This window comes from Oryzias melastigma, linkage group LG14 (assembly GCF_002922805.2).
Source record: "Oryzias melastigma strain HK-1 linkage group LG14, ASM292280v2, whole genome shotgun sequence".
NCBI classification, from domain to species: domain Eukaryota; kingdom Metazoa; phylum Chordata; class Actinopteri; order Beloniformes; family Adrianichthyidae; genus Oryzias; species Oryzias melastigma.
This window is the reverse complement of record NC_050525.1, coordinates 16,428,414-16,441,459: the sequence shown is the minus strand read 5'-3', so window position 1 is coordinate 16,441,459 and position 13,046 is coordinate 16,428,414. Positions and strand designations below refer to the sequence as shown.

The 13,046-nt window shown below is 40.9% G+C and overlaps 1 protein-coding gene across 1 annotated transcript in view; it reads right to left on the bottom strand.

Annotated features, from left to right (window-relative positions):
• The window catches only part of dchs1b (dachsous cadherin-related 1b), a 92,106-nt gene that overhangs the window by 8,066 nt on the left and 70,994 nt on the right, over positions 1-13,046 (bottom strand). The window contains exons 6-22 of the mRNA XM_024265865.2: positions 12,344-12,575; positions 11,823-12,059; positions 10,082-11,137; positions 9,780-9,967; positions 8,470-8,566; positions 8,231-8,388; positions 6,308-6,748; positions 5,920-6,215; positions 5,665-5,780; positions 3,515-3,754; positions 2,711-2,836; positions 2,403-2,612; positions 1,485-1,741; positions 1,202-1,408; positions 718-1,114; positions 511-624; positions 212-423 (exon numbers count right to left, since the gene is read on the bottom strand). Of these exons, the coding sequence (XP_024121633.1) occupies positions 212-423; positions 511-624; positions 718-1,114; positions 1,202-1,408; positions 1,485-1,741; positions 2,403-2,612; positions 2,711-2,836; positions 3,515-3,754; positions 5,665-5,780; positions 5,920-6,215; positions 6,308-6,748; positions 8,231-8,388; positions 8,470-8,566; positions 9,780-9,967; positions 10,082-11,137; positions 11,823-12,059; positions 12,344-12,575 (4,584 nt within the window). The remainder of the gene's footprint in view (positions 1-211; positions 424-510; positions 625-717; positions 1,115-1,201; positions 1,409-1,484; positions 1,742-2,402; positions 2,613-2,710; positions 2,837-3,514; positions 3,755-5,664; positions 5,781-5,919; positions 6,216-6,307; positions 6,749-8,230; positions 8,389-8,469; positions 8,567-9,779; positions 9,968-10,081; positions 11,138-11,822; positions 12,060-12,343; positions 12,576-13,046) is intronic.

Sequence of the window (13,046 nt, the reverse complement as noted above, 5' to 3'; positions counted from 1 at the left end):
TAATATTTTAATGCCACATTTATTTCAACATTTATTTATTGATTTCAACATTTATTTATTTATTGCCACTTTTAAATATTTAATGACATATTTATTTATTTATTTAATGGTGTATATATTTATTTCATTCTGGCTCTTTCGAGACTCCATAGTATTGAACTTAAACCAAACAATTAAGAAAAAATTGCACAAGCTGCAAATTTATAAGTACCTGTATGATTGGCATCTCATATCCTTGAGCTTCTTTCATAAAAGCCACATAGTTCTGCAGTTGGAAGCGGGGGAGGTTGTCATTGACATCCTGCAGAACCAAATTAAAAGCCATAAAGGATGTGGATGACATGGTTTCAGCCTTGACAACAAGACGGAGTCTGGGAGCGTCTTCGAAGTCTAACCCATTGGAGCTCTCAACCCAGATTTCACCTGCATGCAAGACAATGCATTAAAATGTGATTGTTAAGTAGATACATTTAATGATCTACATTTAACCTTGAATCTGTAAAGTCTTACCTGTTGAGGAGCTGATTTTAAATGAATGTTTTTTGTTTCCGCTAAACAAACTATAGCTAATCCCTTGACGTGTACCATCCGGGTATTCGGCTTGAGCCTGAGCGACAGCTGTGCCTGGAATTTAAAAATTCAGAAAATGTGAAGTTGCTTTTAAACACAAATGCTTCACAGATGCAATGTTATGAATACTTGATCAATCTCTCCAACCTTTGGAAGCATTCTCTTGGATGCTCACATCTCTGGCATTTTTTGAAAATCGAATTCCATTGTACTCCACTTCTTTCACATAAATCACCACAACTCCATGGGCAGATTGAGCTGGGCTGCCTTGGTCCATGGCTTCTACTATCAGGGTCCTTTGAGCCTGTGTCAGACCGCCCAGTGGTTCAGTGGCCTGGATCTCCCCAGTCAGGGAGTTAATGCCGAAACCTTTAACTGGGGTGGCAAAGCGATAAAACACAGAACCATTGGCCCCAAAGTCCTTATCCTCAGCCTTCATGGTGGCTAAGACACGCTGGGAACGCCTGCTGGACACTTCAACGATCAGTGGATCTTGGATGAAGAATGGAGCATTGTCGTTGACATCAAGAATGGTAACTTTCACCTGGAAAAGCAGATAAAATTTGTTTTGCTTTCCAAATCATCAAAAGTTAGAATAAAACTCCTTCTACAAAACAATGACTTTGTTTACCTGGGCAGAGGAGTTGCTGGGCGCAGAAGGTGAAAGATCAACTGCAAAAACTCGAAAGCTATATGATGCCAGTTTTTCCCGGTCAAGCGGTGCTGCTGTGGTGATTCGCCCAGTGTCCTCGTCTACAGCAAATGCTCCGTCTGCCTCTTGATTGAGAAAATACAAAATCTTCCCATTGAGGCCTTCATCTACATCTGTCGCAGACACCTGAAAAAGATTTTAAAAAAGACGTCAACATTTGTGAAAAGCGAATAATCTGAATTCCTCATTATCAGTCACTTGCCTGCAAAACTTGGTACCCCTCTGCAGCATCCTCTGAAACCTCCACTGCGTAACTATTTCTGCTAAAGACAGGGCTATTGTCATTGATGTCCAACACTTTGACTTCCACTGTGGCAGTTGCGCTAAGAGCCGGGCTGCCTTTGTCCACTGCCACCACCTCAAGGGTATATTTAGGCCTTTTCTCCCTGTCAAGCCCACGTGAAGTGGAGAGAGCTCCGGTTCTGCTGTGGAGCTGGAAATCTCCATCAGGATCGCCAGCTAAAGGAAAAGAAACAGCACAAAAAATCCTAAAAATCATGCAAGTATTTCCTGAGAATTAGACTTTTATTATAGAAATGAAAGGGGGCATTTTTCCAAGTGTGGATTTAAGTCAAAATATGACTATTTAATGAAAAATAAATCCAAGGCAAAGAGTTATGCAATGTGCTCAGATCTTATCTGTGACATGAAAATGACTGTTGTTTGGGACAACAGGTGTGTGTAGTCTGTATCCCTTGTGGTGGAGTGTCTGCCCTGACTGAAAAGTCTTGTGCTCAAATCCAAAGCAGAGACGCTAATAACAAGACCCATTGCTTTCCTGCTTGACACTCATTTGCAAAGGGGTTGTATTGGGGGGGAGGGGTCCATCAAATTGTTCTTGAGCGCAGCTGTGTTTGCATCTCACCCCTCCCCCAGGGGGATGGGTCAAAAGCAGGAAACAAATTTCGCACTCTTAGATGTGTGACATTTGATTTAACTTTTTTATTTCTTTTAGTGACTGAATCCAGTAAAGATCTGAGATAATATTCCCCAACTTGATGTTTTTCAGATCAAAAAACAAAACTTTATGTCAATATTTGATTAACTTCTGAGTAAATTTGGTTGTGTGAAGACATTACCAATTAATACTGATTTTGTTCACATATTGTTGTTTTCTTACCCGCAATTTTGTACTCCAGCTCCCCACCGGGACCTGAGTCCGGGTCTGTGGCCTTGATGAAGCAAAGCTCCACAGCCGCTTGGTTTTCTGGGACTTCGAGTCCATACCACATCTTAGCAAAGACAGGAGGGTTGTCATTCACATCCTCCACCTCCACACGAACCACAGCCTTGGCGAAGTTTGGAGGGAGCCCTCCATCCCTGGCATACACTGGCAATGAAAGTTAAGAATTACAGAATGGAAAAACTAAACTGATATGAGTTTTTATGAATGACAGAACTCTTAAAAGATAATACTAAGCCTAGTACCTGTGAGTACATAGTGATTCTGTTGTTCTGCATCTAGCTCCCTGGTAGTAGTGATGACTCCTGTCAGAGGGTTGATGACAAAGCCATCCTCTGTCACTCCTCCGTATGTTATGTGGCCATTTGAACCTGCAGTAGAAATAAAAGTAATATTATATTACTAACCAAAAAGGAAAACAAAATGAGGGAAACTCCAAAAATTTTAGGAACAAATTTTGATGTGGTTTGTGACCACAGTGGTTCATTGGCAAGTGGCTGTGATCTACTAGTTCACTTTGAAGAATTTGTTTTTTTAAGTCTGCTCGTGTGTCTTGATTGTTTAGTATGAAAGTGGGCCAGTTATTTGTTTTTTATGGAAAATCTTTGAAAAAAATTTCTAAAAATAAAAAGGTTTGAGCTTAGTTTTTTTTTTTTTTTAAAGTAGAAAAATCAAACCATAAAAATACATTTAACGAAAAGAAAATATAGAATAGAACAGAATAGAATGTAAATCATATAATAGTAAAAACTATATTATAAAAACAATTGAAAATAAAATATATTTTTGTTTCCTGAAATGCATAATTGTTTCTAATTTTGTTTTTTTGTTTTTTTCTGTCTTCTTAAAACAAAATTGTCTTTACAAAATTTTTTTTACCAAATTTTGCATTAATTTTATCATGATCCTGCACAACAATAGAAAAAAAAAACTTGTTATTTCAAGGGTGTATTCAATAACAATGCAAACTTTTGATTAAACAGTTTTCAAAAATAGATTTTTACAACATTAAAAAGTATTTTTTTCACTGGACTTTGTTATAAACCAACCTTGGTCTCGATCGGTGGCAGTGACTTTCAGAACTGTGGTTCCTGGACCCTTGTTCTCCATCACCTGAGTCCCAAACTCAGCTTGCTGGAACATCGGAGCTTCATCGTTCACATCGATCACCTGCACACACAGGACCTGAGACGTGGACAGCTGGGGTACTCCATGGTCTTCCGCTACAATCGTGATGTTAAAAACTTCTTGCTCTTCCCGGTCCAGAGCTTTTAGGATGGATAGAGAGCCTGAAAAATTGAAATTTACAAATTATGTAAAAAGAATAAAAAAATTAATTCAATTTTTACTTAAATTTTTCATATAACTCACTAAAAAGTGCTTATGCCTAAAATTATCTTTATGTATTCTTTGAGGACTAACAAAATAAGAGCTTTTCCTTTACAAGATTTTCCACATAAAAAAAAAAAAAACAAAAAAACAAGAGCATTGTCACATCTTAAAGTTAGTTTATTTGGGCTGTTAAATCTGTTTTCCTTTAAATCAGTGAGGCACAAACTAATGCCCTAACATTCAATCTAATTCACTCCAATTGAAATAACACCTATAATTAGAATTTCCATTTCCAGTCTGGTTTCCCCTATTCTCCAGCCTCTTTATCCCTACATCCCATAGCCCTGTCATCGGAACAAGTCAGGAAGGTCAGGCAAAGTGAGCGGAAACATGACATTTGCATCTGTGTACTTGTTTGTGCTTGTTTTGCAGGACTCAACACATTTACCAGGAGTGCCTGAGAGACGTGTATCTTCTAGAGACCACACAGTGCCAAACAGACACTCGGCTGTTGACTGTTGCACAGCTCTGATACAGAGTGTCTGTGAGGTCTGGTTGCCTCCCCTGGTAGGTGTAAAAAGGAAAAATACAACCGGAATATAAACTGCACTAGTTTGTATTTCTGTCAATCCAAAAAGAGAAAAAAAAGAACATAACCAGTCAGAGAAAGTATAAGGAGAAAACTATAGTGCAAAAATAATGAGAAAGAGCCAAAAACTTGGCAGAGCTAACTTTCTATATATAGTCTGTAACCTGTCAAATGCTGCCCCCACGTTAGAGAAACAGCTTGGCAAACATGTTGGCAATACATGCTAATCTGCTGTTCCAGAGCTTATTAATGGCAAGATTAACACCACACAGTCTGAGAAGCAAACCAGAAGTGAAATCAACCCACCCGACGTTTGACAGTAATGACGCGGAGACTTTCTTCCATCTGGAACCTGCATTAAGTGTCTGTTTTATGGCTCCTAATTTCTTTCCAGCCAGAGCAGAGCACGCCTACACTGCACAGCGCCAGCGATAAAGAGACTCAATTTGAACATACATTAGACGGAAAGAGTTGCCCGGACCTATACAGCCCAGTAAAATATCAGTTACTGTGCTTGAAAGTGTTGCATGATCTGTGGGGAAAGATTTGGGTTTTTTTAGAGTTCAAAGAGTGACTTCCTGCACTATTCGCTCATCAGTGCCATTGTCATGAGTGGAATCCTAAAATCTCACAGGGTGTAGCAGTCATGCTGTGTTATAGTAATACATACAAGACATACAAAACCAGGCGTTAATGGAGGAAATTTAGCATCATTTGTATACCATAAATAACATTTATGAAGCACAAAAAATGCAGTTTCCTGAAATATTAATTTTTCTTGATGGCAAATTTAGACTTACACTTGCATTAAGTCCAAGGATGTCAAACTCCAGACCCCAAAGGCTGGCCTCCAGCTGATTTTCCAGAAATCTCACTGTTGATTATCTGGATCAGGTGTTTTTGGCCAATCAGGAGCTTCAATGACAGGTTGGCTGACCCTCGAGGCCTGAATTCTGACACCCTGAACAAAACCCTTTAGCTCCAGAGTGCAAAGCGCTTTCCATTTAGTTCCGCTTGTTACTTACTTTTACTTTAAATGACACACATTTTTATTTAAAATTTCTGAAATGACTCAGAATCATTTATGGATCATAATCGATGCATCTAAAAATCTATTTTTTTCCCCCACCACTATGTGTTGCAGAGTGATGCAACATTGCAAAACTGGTGTGAAATTAGCTGATTCATATTGATAGCATAGAAAGTTTTGTTGCATAGAGTTTGTTATTTAGGTGTTGGCAGTGACATCTCCAGTGCTACAGGGCTAAATGAACGTACCAGTGTTGGGGCTCAGACTGAAGCCACCAGCGCTGTTGCCTGACTGGATTCTGTACGACACTCTGCCATTTTCTCCTTCATCTGCATCGCGAGCCATAACGTGCAAAATCACAAACCTGTCGGTGGAAGCAAAAGTTTTCCGTTTATTAAGCGAAATGACAGATCAGAAAAGCAAAATAATTTTCTGCCACACAACTGTACACATTTGTACTTAAGTTTGATTGAAAACATACAAAATCATTGATTGACACATACCCTACGGGCTGATCCTCCATGACGCTGACGGCAGATGGAGAGCTGAACACCGGAGGGTTGTCGTTTTCATCTTTCACAAACAGCCGAGCAGTGACTGAACCCCAGCGCCTCTGAGAGGGATCCACGGCCTGGTCTGTGGCTCGTACCACCAGGTAGAGGAAGGGTGTGGACTCACGATCCAACTGCTGTCCCAGCGTCAGGACCCCACTAAGCGGGTCAAGGGTCAAAAGACCAGGAGTTTGAGGCCACTGGTGCTCAATGGAATAACGTAGTTCACTATTGGGCCCACTGCCATCCTACACACATAAAAAACTGTTGGGTTAAACAGAACTAGGGATAAAAATAAAACGCTTGCTTCAGTTGAATGGAATTTCAGAAGAGTTTTAACCTGATCCCCAGCCTGAAAGGTATAAACGGAAGCTCCAGGTTCTTTGTTCTCTGGGATCACGATGGTGACAGGGTCTTCAGAGAACTGGGGGGCATGGTCGTTGCTGTCCTGCACAAGAATCTCCAGCTTCACCAGGTAGCTGTTCGGAAACGCCTTGGAGAAGTCAGACACCTCGATGTGAAGAGTGTAGCTTGAGCCCTTCTCATAGTCCAGCTCCCGGACCAGGTACACGTCCCCTTTGAGACGATCCACCATGAAAGTCCCATCCCGGTCCGTCCCGTCTACTACCAAATAGGTCACCTGGCCCTCCAGAGCATTAGATTCAGGCTTGTCAACTTGGCCCACAGAGCCGATGATGGAGCCAGGTGCGGCCCCCTCAACTACGTTCAGGGTCATGGAGAGGACGTTTGGCTTGGGGATAGACCTGGAGGAGCTGATGACCTAAAAAAAAGGAAGAGTTTCCTGAATTCTTTCCTTTTTTTATTATTATTCAGCTAATAATGGCCATTCAGATCACAATCACTCGGAATTCCTTTCCCTAATCAACCAAAGACATGCCAAAATATGCTAAAACAAACTGTAGAACTTTTCCAGTGAATCATTTCATGGGACAAAACATCAAGGGGAGTTCTGTTTTATGTTACTCAATTTGATTTCTTTTGATATTTTGCAGACAGTGCAGCTATAAGGCTTTCACCACAACCCATCCCTAAACATGCCCTTGGGCTGTAGTCTGTTTCTGCTTTGTTGCCAACACAATAACAACCCTCAGAGAGACTCTCATTGAACATGAAGGCATTATGTGCAATCCTTCCAGTAAATATCTTGACACTGTGGCCCTTCTGGCTTCGACATGAGAGTCAGCGTCTCTGACCTAAAAGGAAAGGAAAAATGAAGGGTGCGATGGTGGGGAAACTCTAAATACATCATTCCAAGTAGTGCGGACCGCTAAACAACCTCCACATGCCCCAGTCTGCAGCGAGGGGAAACAAAGACGTGCCAGCGGGTCTTTGACTGTTTGACACAGCCTCGGGTTTCTGAAATAGATCTGGGACAGATCAAAGAGCTGCAGGCAGTATGAACTCATGCTCCATCATTTCTATGATTGAGATAAGTGGTAGAGACGTCTATAAAACTATAACTTCATGCACCTTCATAAATTTATTGCTGATGTTTAGACAGTGACAACAGATTACGAAAAGACGAGTCCGTGTTTGTTTACTCAGTTACCTTGCTGTAACTGTACTATAGGTGTGTGTGTGTCAGTTTGCTACTGTGTAGTGGAGCGCATTCCCTTTCTCTGTGATTTAATACATCTGGCTCTAATCAAATCTCATCTGGGAGCGTTTGATTTCAAGGCGCCTGTTTCCCGTCTGTCTAATCAGACTGTCACACAAGCAGCACACGAGCAAAAAAAAAAAAAAAAAAATTGAACGCAAGCGCTGCTGCAGCGGTTTGCATCCTCTCCCTCCCTGAAATCGTATCACACAAAAACACACAGTTCCCCTGCAGAAGAAATTCTCCAGCCCTCTCATGCTGCTGCTTCTGAATCCTCCTGATGTCTGATGCCGATTTGCTGGTTTGAGTAGCTGACAGAAAGCTTAAAAGAACAGTTCGGAAAGGAAAGTTCTGGGTCTCTTAATGTGGGTTTTGATTACCCTTCTGATTTTCAGATTAGGAAGAGTTCACTATATTGGAAAGATGCTGATGTTTATATAGGCATGGCTTCACCTTCTCCCTTTCTGATATGTATCTCCCTTTTTAAACTCCTTTGACAGTTACAAAGTTCAGACACACTAAGTTATGTGCTATATTTGAGCCAATGTGCAGGATACTGGCCTTTGGTCTCAGTTACTTTGCATTTAAAATTATGCACAGATCCACATAAAGATTATAAAGATTGAAAATACGAATCATATTTACTTGTATCCATATCTGACAGGTGGAGCTGAGACCCGGCGTCCCATGGTCAGCAGCGGTCACGGTGAAAGTGTACTCCGCTCTTTCTGCCCACCTCAGGGGAGAAGCAGTTTTAAGCTCGCCTGTGTTTGGGTTAAGGGAGAAACGCTCTGCTCTGGAGCCTTGGGAGAAAATACAATAGTTACAATCACTGCCTAATTACGCGTGAAGAAAACTGGATTACCCTGCAGGTAAACATTCACCTGATAGGGAGTAGTATACGGTTCCATTCTCTCCCTCATCTGGATCTTTAGCGGTCACAGATCCCACTAATGTCCCAGATGGAAGCCCCTCCGTTATCTGTAAAGACATAAAAAATATTAGACCAATATATAACTAAAAGGGGATTGAAATTAAATCATTTTTATAGTGCTGTTGATTTTTTCGGCTGCGATTTTTTTGTTTTAAAATGGTGTTTATAGCATGATCTTGTAACATTTCTCATATCAGCATTTGCATATCTGAGTATTTATTAGTTTAAATCCTTGTGACTCAGGAACAGAAAAAAAATATATAGTTTGAAAAAGATGTGACGTCAATCCACCTGACATGAACTGAGCCAACATAATCCATAATCTAAACCAGAGAAAGATCCCACAATTCCTTAAAATTAATCTAATAATTATTTAATCATTGCAGACTTTAAAATAGAATAGAAAAAAATCCCTCGCATCAGTCAGAACTAACAAACAGACCTATCACAGGTTTTTTTCTTGGAACTAGACAAGGTTGTCCGCTCTCCCCCTCTCTTTTTGCTATATTATTTGAACCTCTGGCTGCAGCAATAAGACCATGAGACCATTAAAGGAATTAAAACAAAACATAGCCATCATAAAGTTTGTCTTTATGCAGATGACATATTCGTTTTTCTAAGAAATTCAAATTCTATCAGCTAAACAACAAATATTAATGATATCTTCTCCATCTCAGACTACTCAAGTAATTTTAGCTAATCAGTTTTATTATCACTGAACAGTAATGGAGAGCAAACACTTTCTATACTAGCAACTCAGAGGCAAGTTTCTAATAAACTACTGCTGCTCTGCAGAAACTATGTCCTAGAAAGCAACACAGGTTTTTTGGATTTTGGATAAAAATGACATAATTAAAAGAGCGCTGGGAATGCTTTTACAAGAGTTCAAAAGGTGATCGGAGTGGGATTTTACTGTAATAACAGGTTTCACAACACTGAAATATAGAAGACAAAAAAGACACATTTTCAAAGAACCTTTTACAGTGCAAAGACCTTAAATATGATTTACCAAAACATAAGTGACAGCCATTTCTCTTTAATCTAGAAACGCCTGTTTAAATACAAACTAAATGGATAAAATATTTCTGCATTTGATCAATAAAAGAGAAGACATTCATAGAAAAATAGCCATAAGAAAACACAACGCGATCTCTTACCCAAGAGTATTGGATCTTGCATATTATCAACTTTTTATTAAATTAAATTTCTTTTAAATGGTTGAATTCTCATCGACAGTTCCCTGCATCCCATTTCTCTCACCTGAAACATCCGCTCCCTGTCGGGTCTGACGTGAGTGAAAGTGGGGGCGTGGTCATTTTCATCCAGCACACTGATGTGGGCAGTGCCAGTGGCGCTGCGTGGAGGAGTACCCCCGTCTTGTACCACCACAAAGAGCTGATAGCTGGACTGTTGCTCTCTGTCCAAGGCAAGGCGAGTGCTGATCTCACCTAAATCAAAAGAAGTAGAAGAAGAGACACTTTAGGATTAAGCATACATCATTCAAATAAATATATGTGACTATATTGATAAAATAAACATTTATTCAATCACATATTTGTCACCTGTTTGAGAGTTGATCTGAAAGTGCTTGTCTGCATGCAGCAGTCGATAGGTGAGTCGAGCATTGAGCCCTGCATCTCGGTCCGTAGCGGAGACCCTGCCGAAGCCTGTTCCTGCTAGCAGGTTCTCCCTGACAGCCAGGAACACTCTCTCCTGGCTCAATCGTGGGGAATTATCATTCTCATCAGTCACAGTAACCCTGACAGTGGCACTACCGGTTCTCCCAGTCCCGCCGTGTCTGGAAGTGGCGAGGACAGTCAGTAGATACATGTCTTTGGCTTCCCTGTCCAAAGAGCTCCGAACAAAAAGCCAACCACTGTCTGGCAAGATTCCGAAACCAGCTGCATCCCCATCCGGTCTGAGGCGGTAGGAAATGGAGGAGGAGATAGACGACGAGCTGCCACCATTTCCAGAAGCCTCTCTGTTGAGAGCTCGCACCTGGAGGAAGCGAGTGTTAAGAGGCGTGTTTTCCCGCAGCTCCACTCGATACGTCAGGGTGTCAAAGTTGGGGCCTTGAGCATCTTGTGCTTGGATGTGGACAACAAGCGTGAAGGTGGAGCTGAGCTGAGGTGCCCCACCATCCTTGGCAATCACTTGGAGGTCATAGCGTGGAACAGTGTCATACGAAAGGCTGCCAATGAGGCGAACTTCCCCACTGCCACGATCGACACCGAACGTCCTCTGGCCACTGCTGCCTGCAGCCCCAGCAGAGATCAAGTCAAAGCTGAGCTGACCGTTGTGACTAGAGTCCTTGTCTGTGGCCTGAATGCGGTAGATGACAGTCCCCATTTTTGTGACTTCTGGTAAAAGAAGGGATTCTGATGAGGAAGGGAGGAAGGTGGGAGCATTGTCATTGATATCCGAAATGGTTATGTGGACCCGACTGGTTCCATAGGAAGGAGGAGAACCGGAACGCGCCTGGATCTCCAGGTCCAGACTGGAGCAGGTTTCATGGTCGAGAGGAAGTGCTGTGCGAATGGTACCAGATGTGCTGTCAACAGTAAAATATCCATCTGGGTCTCCCGAAGAGATGGAGTAGTAGATGCCTTTAGAGATACCTGTATGGAGGACAATTAAGAAAAAGGACAAAAACAACAGAAGTGAAAAGAGATTTCCTACAATTTTAATCAGATTAAAATGATGGAAAACTTTTTTTCACATTATGAAGAGTGATATACATTCAAACAATACATTTTTAAAATTACATCATTCAACTTCTTTAAAAAAATGGAAAAGTTGTATTCAACTTTAGCTAACATCAAATGCTACGTTCACACCTAGCTCAGAATCGCGGACTCAAGCGGCCACTTCCAATGTAAAGTCTATGCTTCGGCATTTAAAACTCTCGCTTTACCACACACTTTTTTTTAAGTCAGTTTTCAGGCTATTTGTATAAAATGTGCAGCCATTGCACGCAAGTAGAAAGATAAACCAGTTGAACTTTGGCCAATTAGGGACTTGAATTTGGCAGTGATGCATGGGTAGCATCCTTTACCACAACACCTGCTAAACCATTCATTATTAATTAGTGCTTTTAAATCCTAGAATACATGTTCTAGTGGCATTTAAAGCTGCAAAAATTTGAAGGGAAAACTATTTGCAGCCCGGTGGCACATTTCTATTCTGAGACGTGTCAAAAGGCAAGAAACAGGAACATTATGTGGAAGTTTTCCAGTATGCTTCAACAGCAGACTGGAGACATACGACAAACAAAAAAGAAGTTGGGAGAGTTAAAGTTCTCACCTGTCTTGGTAGCAGCACGGACCACTCCCACAGCCGTGCCCCTGAGAACATCCTCAGACACGGTGAAAAAATACTGTGCCTGTTCAAACACCGGAGACGCCATCGAGCCTCCGACGATGCTCACGTTGACTCTGGCATTCACAGGTGCCGTCAGACCATCGCCATCCACAGCTGATATCACCATGGAGATGACTGTGTTTGCTTTGCTATGCAGTGAGCGTGAAAGAGAAATCACTCCTGAGAAGAAGAAAATCATATCAATTGGTATGGGCTTCTAAACATATTGAGCAGATGTGCTGATTGATGCCACAATGAAAAGACAAAATTGCATGTGAAAAACAAACACAAATGACATGACATTTTTGTTCATATTATTATTTAAGCTAATCACACAATTTTATGTAAAATTTGATTGGACAAACACGTTATCATCTCTAAGGCCACATATAAATGCTAATCTGAAATGTGCTTCTTTAACACTTTTTTCTCCTTTTGACAAAGTGAGAGGACCAGAGGATCACCTGTGTCCTTGTTGAGCGTGAAGAAAGGGGAACTCCCTCCAGGTACTGTGCGGTAGGTAACCCTGCCGTTTTCACCAGCATCAGGATCATTGGCTGTCACCTTGACAACAGAGGTTCCAGGGGCACTGTGGGTACTAAGACTAACAGTGTAAAGGACTGGATAGAAAGTGGGCCGGTTGTCATTGATGTCCATCACTTTGACCCTCACGCCCACAGTTGAGCTCAGTCCACCCTGGAGAGAAGACAATGACATTTCTGAGTGGGGGACCTATCGTCTTTCTATGTATATATATATATATATATATATATATATATATATATATAGTACTCCTCCTTCATACCAGAGACATCCACGAATACAGAGAACCCCCTCCCCCTCTTTACATATACACTATACATACTGTGTATATATATATATATATATATATATATATATATATATATATATATATATATATATATACACACTATTTACTTATCTTCTTCTTCTTCACTTTCGGCTTATCCCTTTCGGTGGTTGCCACAGCAAAACAGCACCCACTGTTTTGCATCAGGGATTTGGCAGTTTTTTACGACGGATGCCCTTCCTGACACAACCCATATATATATATATATATATATATGGTGTATATGTAAATAGGTGGGTTCTCTGCATTTGCGGATTCTGAGTATTTGTGGATGTAATATATATGTTATATATATA